This window comes from Myotis davidii, unplaced genomic scaffold (assembly GCF_000327345.1).
Source record: "Myotis davidii unplaced genomic scaffold, ASM32734v1 scaffold992, whole genome shotgun sequence".
Lineage (NCBI taxonomy): Eukaryota > Metazoa > Chordata > Mammalia > Chiroptera > Vespertilionidae > Myotis > Myotis davidii.
Window position 1 is genome coordinate 154,627 of NW_006283543.1, and position 6,436 is coordinate 161,062.

The 6,436-nt window shown below is 52.0% G+C and overlaps 1 protein-coding gene across 1 annotated transcript; it reads right to left on the reverse strand.

Moving 5' to 3' along the window:
- Positions 1 to 2,280: 2,280 nt before the first annotated feature.
- On the reverse strand, positions 2,281 to 6,408 carry CPLX3 (complexin 3). Its single transcript, XM_006753716.2, has 3 exons — positions 6,117 to 6,408; positions 4,887 to 4,974; positions 2,281 to 3,203 (listed from the first exon to the last, which is right to left on the reverse strand). The coding sequence occupies exons 1-3, from the start codon at positions 6,278 to 6,280 to the stop codon at positions 2,979 to 2,981; spliced, it is 477 nt and encodes a 158-aa protein (XP_006753779.1). The 5' UTR covers positions 6,281 to 6,408; the 3' UTR covers positions 2,281 to 2,978.
- Positions 6,409 to 6,436: the final 28 nt, after the last annotated feature.

Genomic DNA, 6,436 nt, shown 5'->3' on the forward strand with positions numbered 1-6,436 from the left:
CCCCACCCTGCCTCCCCACGGGCCCTGCTCTGTGTGTGACAGGGTAGAGCCATAACCTTCCCATTGGCCCAGCCCTGAGTGTGAGAGTGGTGGCGCCCCAACCCCCTGATCCGCCCTGCTCTGTGACAGGGGGCGGCGCCCCAACCCCCGGATTGGCCCTGCTCTGTGCATGACAGGGGTTGGCGCAGCAACCTCCCCATCTACCTTGCCTTGAGTGTGACAGGGGGTGGTGCCCCAACTCCCTTATCGGCCCTGCTCTGTGAGTGACAGGGGGGAGCTCCTCAACCCCCTGATCGGCCCTGCTATGTGCATGACAGGGGGCAGCGCCCCAACCCCCTGATGGGCCCTGCTCTGTGCATGACAAGGGGTGGCGTCGCAACCTCCCCATCGCCCCTGCCTTGAGTGTGACGGGGCAGTGCCCCAACCCCCCAATCGGCCCTACCCTGAGCGTGACTGAGGGTGGCATCGCAACCTCCCGTTCTGCCCTGCTCTGTGCATGACAGGGGGCGGTGCCCCAACTCCCCAATCGGCCCTGCTCTGAGCCCGACCAAGGGCTGCACCTAGGGATTGGGCCTGTCCTCTGCCACCCGGGAGCAGGCGTAAGCCAGCCGGTCGTTATCTCCCGAGGGGTCCCAGACTATGAGAGGGCACAGGCTGGGCTGAGGGACCCCTCCTCCCCCCGAGTGCAAATTTTTGTGCACTGGGCTTCTAGTATTAAAAATAAAGAATGGGTTATCATTTATTAATATAGCCTGTCATGTGCCCAGTGCCCATGTCCCTGCACACACACAGCCTGGGCCCTGGGTTGGGTCTCCTCCAGCTTCAGGAAGGTCAAGAGGGATTTTTGTCCAGTGACAACCTGGGGACAGCATAGGCCCGGGGATGCTCAAGGGGGACCTAGCATGACAACCACAACAACACTGTCCCTCCCTGGCCTCTGTCCTTCCCTGCTGTCACCCTCCTAATTCCTCATCCTCTCATCTCTCTTCCACCTGACAGTCCCCACATCACCTACTGCACAGATTTATGCGCCTTGTTCTTATTTTGCCACGGAGGCCCTCATGGAAACCAAACCCTCCAATGGCCGTTCCGCCCGTAAGTCTTCTCTGCAAGCTGGTGCCAGGAGTGGGGTGGGGGAGATGTTCCTGTTCAGGCCCCTGGGATGGCCTGCTTGTGGAGCCTTCTGGTTGGTTCCCCGGACACTACACAGGTGAGCATGATGATATTTGGGCTCTTCAGTTATTTTAAAGAATGAGTTATCATTTATTGATATGGCCTATCGTGTGCCAAGTGCTTTACAAATGGTCACCCTTTGAAACATGTATTATATTTTGATGGGGGGTGGCTATTCATTTCACAGGGGGAGAAAACAGGCTCAGAGAGAGAAAGGGACCTGTTCAAAGTCACACAGCAGTGCCAGGGCTGGAATGCAGTTGTCCTGCCTTCTTTTTGTCATACCTTCCATCTCCAAGGTAAGGACTTGCCAGAGACGGCTGTGGTCGATTTGTGGCCTCTCCTGTGGTCTCAGGTAACACCTCAGAGGCCCTGCCCATCCTGCTGGCTGCCACATTCTCAAAGCCCAGTCTCTGACCTGGTGCTTGATAATGCAGGGGGACCCCTGCCTAGGGCCCCGAGAGGGTGGAGCTTGAACATCATATAGGGGCTAGTGCCCCACATGAGGCTGTGGTGAAGAGATAGAGGACACCACTCCAAGGACGCATTGGGGGGGGTCTGTGAACCCGAAGACTCTTGGAGGTCAGTAAGAAGTGCAAAGATAAGCAGGTCATTTGGAATTTTTATTTTTCACTGAGCTGAGTGAGGAGATCCAACTATGGAATCCAGAGAGAGAGAGAGAGAGAGAGAGAGAGAGAGAGAGAGAGAGTTCTACAGGAAGAAAACAGAAATAGGCCAGGCCCTGGGCTCAGCTCAGAGAAGGCCTGAAACCACCTGGGCTACTGTTCTCTGCCAGCTTCATCCTTGGCACTTGGTCCCTCCCATGGCATCACTCAGTTGCCAGAAGCCAGAGCCCACAGTGACAACTGCTTGATGCTATAACTGCAGCTGCTGCTCTGTCCAAGGAGAGGTGTGGGTTGACTACGAGGAGCCAGGGAGGCCAAGCTAGGAAGAACCTTAAAAATCACCGAGTTCAAGAGAGAAAATACATTTCTGTTGTTCAAGCCACCCAGTCTGTTGTACTTTATGGCAAACTGATAGTCTAATATGACACACTTAATGGTCACCTATATTCGTTAACTCTCCCAAGGACAGGAAGTGGTTAGAATAACAGTGGGAGAGAAAAGCTATTAGACGAGGCGGGCTTATTATCTTTTGTTTATAGAACATCTTCACTCTGTAATGGTGTCCGGGGATATTAAAGTGTCTGATGAAAAAAAGACTTTATAACAAAACAAAAAGAATCACTGAGTTTATCCTCATTTTATAGATGATGAAATGAGGCCCAGAAAGAGCAATGGATTTCAAAAAAAATGAATGTTGAGACTCAAACTCAACTCTTGTCTGCTGCGTTTGTCTGCCGAAAGCCCCCTCTAAGCATATCTGAGTGCTGCTGCCCGAGGCACCAAGGGGTTGGCTTGTGTCTGTGTGTCTGTGTGTGGCAGGATGCAGCTGTGGTGTCTGCCTCTGCACAGGCCAAGGTTTCTGTGTCCCTCTGTGTGTCTCTAAGGGTACACCTATGTGCAGGAATTTGGGGTCAGTCGGGCCTATTCCTACAATCTTGGGAGGCTTCCCAGGCTGAGTAGGGAGGCTGAGTCCTGAAGGGTAGGGGGAGAATGGGGACTTTGCTCCCAGAGGAGAGGTAGAGAAGGCAGGCTGGAGCAGACAAGGGTCCTGGGACTAGCCTGGTGCAGGGGAAATGAAGACAAGGTGGGGTATGGGTCCATGGAAGTTGAGGCATGCTCTTAGCACTCATGTGGGCCCAGCCCTCTTATCACCCCAGTGAGCAACCCCAGGGGAAGTAGTCACATGATGTGGCACTTCTCAGCTGATTGCTTGAGGTTCCCCAGTGTGGCTTGGGCTTTGTCCTTGAGGGAACCAAGGTCTAAGCCAGGAAGGTTGGCCAGCTGCCCGAGGACTGAGGCCCTCTCTTCCTCCTCCTCTGTGTCCTCCTCAATCATCTTGGCCAGCTCCCAGTGCAGCTCCACATCTCCACCTGCCATCTGGATCTGGCTCTCATCTGTCTCATTCTGAAGAAAGGAAGGGTTAGGCTGGAGTTGGAGATCTGTGGGACCCCAAGCTGAGGGTGTAGGCGGAGCCTGGACTGGGTTCCAGGCTTCTAGGTTCTTGAGCCCCATGTTCCAGTGAGCTCAGTCCCCAACCCCACATCCCAGGATCAAGCTTTTGACATTTGTACTTTATACCACTCTACTTCACTCTGAGATACTGAAGGGGATACAAAATAGGAATACTTAGGAGTCAAACTGTTATAGTTAATCATATATTGACTATTGTTAACTACACTGAAGGACACTACCAATACTAGTGGTGGGTACCATTCATCAAACACTTTTTATATGGCTGATATTGAGCCGTGTGCTTTTAATTCTCACAATGACCCTGCAAGGTAAGTATTGTTTTCTTTCTCTATTTTACAAATAAGGAAGTTGAGGCTCAGATAATTTAAGTAAGTACCTTGCCCATGGCCATACGACTTGGAGGTGGGACAGCTACATGTAAATGCACGACACTGTTACCAGCATCTGTGCTCTCTTGGCAAGGCATCTACTGTTGTCATTGCACTTCCTCATCCCTTTGGGTTCCCTGGGGCTTTCCACTTTATGTCCTACGCAGTTACAGCCAAGTCTTCCCTCTTCACTGGACTCAGAGTTCCCTAATGGAAGTTGTGTCTCTTACATGCTTAATGCAAGCATTTGAGGAATGACTTCATTCCTAGCTATGTTTAACTCAGTTACTTCCCAGAAAGGCAAACTTTCTGGACCTGTTTTCCCTTTGAGATACTTCTAAAAGACTGGTGCCCTGTGGGGAGTCAGAGGCAGCCAGAGGCTCAGGAAATATTTGTTGAATGAGTGGGTATGATATTCACATATCTGATCTTCTAATTCAGGTGGAAGATCAAGGTCGGTATACTGTAGTGCTGTTTCTGTTAGATAGACTCCTTAGAGTCTATCATAGTTTTGGGCAGTTGGGGTAGCTTGTGCCTTAGTTCTCTCCTTAGGCAACAGGAGTAGAACACTTACAGCCCATCTGGTGCTGCAGTGCATAGTGGAGTCATCCTCCTGGCTGCTTGGCCAACCAAGGAGTTACTCTGCTCTCTGCAGACAGACCCATACTCTGGAAAGCAGTCAGGGGCCTGGAGAAGGCTCAGCATTCACAAGCTTGAGCACCATCACTCACTGGTTGTATGATCTTAGCCAAGTCCTTTAATATATCTGAGTCTCAGTTTCCTTATTTGTAGATGTGGGTGATTGCTACCTAATGGAATTACTAAGGGGTTAGGTAAGGGTGTGGAGGTTAAGTGCCTGGCACACAGATGGTGCTACCTTCTCTTTCCCATCCCACCTTGCCTGGTGTTCAGAAGCCTCAAGAGCCTCACCCCATGGTAAAATCTATTGCCTTCCAACTCTTCATCTGCCTGGGCCTGACTTGTATTGGGGGGAGTGTAGGTTGGAGGACAGAAGGGGACTGGACTGGCTCCAGAAACACAAACCTATCAGTCTCTAGAGGACTGGACTATCCTTCCTTGCCAAATCCTAGGCTTAGGCAGGCTCCAGTTAAGGAGTGAAGGAGTGAAAGAACAAATAGTCTCACCAAGCTCTCCATGAGTCATGGCTCCCAGAGTGGGGCAAAGGAGTCCAGGCCCAGGGCTCAGGAGCCTGGTTGTGCCTCGAAGCCCTATCTCTTAAGCTTACCTTGGGCAGCCGGTATTTGTCTCGGAAGTGGCTCCGTAGCATGGCCCGCTCTGCCTTCCTCTGTGTGAACTGTATGTCACGTTCCATCCTGCAGGGGCACAGGGCCAAAGTCATTGCCAGCACTAAAGAAATGGGCACCTGTGGGCCTGTGTGTCAGGAGGGCGCTTGGACCTGGCAACTGCCTGTTGCTCTTTACGACCTAGTCTCCCATCACAGGGCCCTTTCTAGTCTCCACACATGCCTCTGGACAGAGCTATGGGAGGGAGGCCATTCTGGCTCCCTAATACATGTCCCTCTAAGCCTCGGACTCCTTGGGTCTTTTCCCTTCCTGGCAGGTTATTTGGAGGGTGAGGGGTGTGGGGAGAGTGTGTGTGTCGGGGGGAGTATTCGAAACAGACTTGGTTTCGTATCTGGCTCCATTACCACCTTTGTTATGGACATGTCTTTGGGTAAGTCACTTACCTTCCCCTTTTGTAGAATGGGGATAAGTTTTTGCAATTCACAAAACTGCTATCAGCTGAAATAGTTATAGCTAACATTTAATGATTTACCGTCTTCTAGGTGCTGTGCTAAGCAGTTTACATTAAGTAATTTAATCCTCCTAAATATAAGGCATGTATTATAATTATCATCCTCACTTTACAAAAGAGAAAACCAAGGGACAGAAAGGTTAAGTAAATTACCTAAAATCACTCAGCTATAAAGAAGCAACGCCAGGATCTAACACAAGCAGCCCTGGAGTCTAGCCCTAGCCCCACTCCAGCTGTTTCTCTGTTCTAGCATTGTCTGAACATCCGTGGATTCAATATCTACGAGTGCCCCCATTTCAGTATCTGTGTCCCTGACTCTGAGCCCCCTCAGCTGCATCGCTTTTTTCAGAGCCTCAGGCTCAGAAGAGCTCCATTTGGAAGACCCAGACATTGGGACCAGATCGGATTAAAGGATTACTTGTTTCATCAGAAATGCACGTGCCCCACCCAGTCCCAGACCCCTATTGCCCCTGCCCCCACTTTCTCTGGACCTAATGTGAAGCTGGGGCGGGGCCCTGGGTTTGAAATGTTGTGGCTCAGGGTGGCAGAGGGCAACCTAGAGGTGCACATCCCAGCCTCTTACCAGTCTAGAGAAGTAGGGGAAGGGATTGAGATCTGAAACTACCCTAGAGGTGGGCCGGGCAGCTGGAGGATGGAGTGTGGGAGAGGGTCGTTGGAGGTGGGAAGGGATCTCACTCACTTCTCTTCCACCAGTTGCTTCTGATACTCCTCATACTCCTCTTGGCTCATGCCCTGCGCTTCGGCGGCGGACTTGTCCCCATCCTCCTTGTCTTCGCCACCCCTCAGGCTCCCAGTGAGGTTCTTCAGCTGGCTGCCCACCATGGTCTTCAGCATGAAGGTCATGGTCTTCGCTTGCCCGGGCACTGGGCACCACTCCCCGGGCACCAGGCACGTCTGCGCCTACTTCAGCACTAGGTCTCACGGACAGCTCCCGCTGCGGGCCAGCACCCCACTCTCTGAGCCGCCTGCTGCTCTCTCTCCACCCCCGGCCCCGCCCCC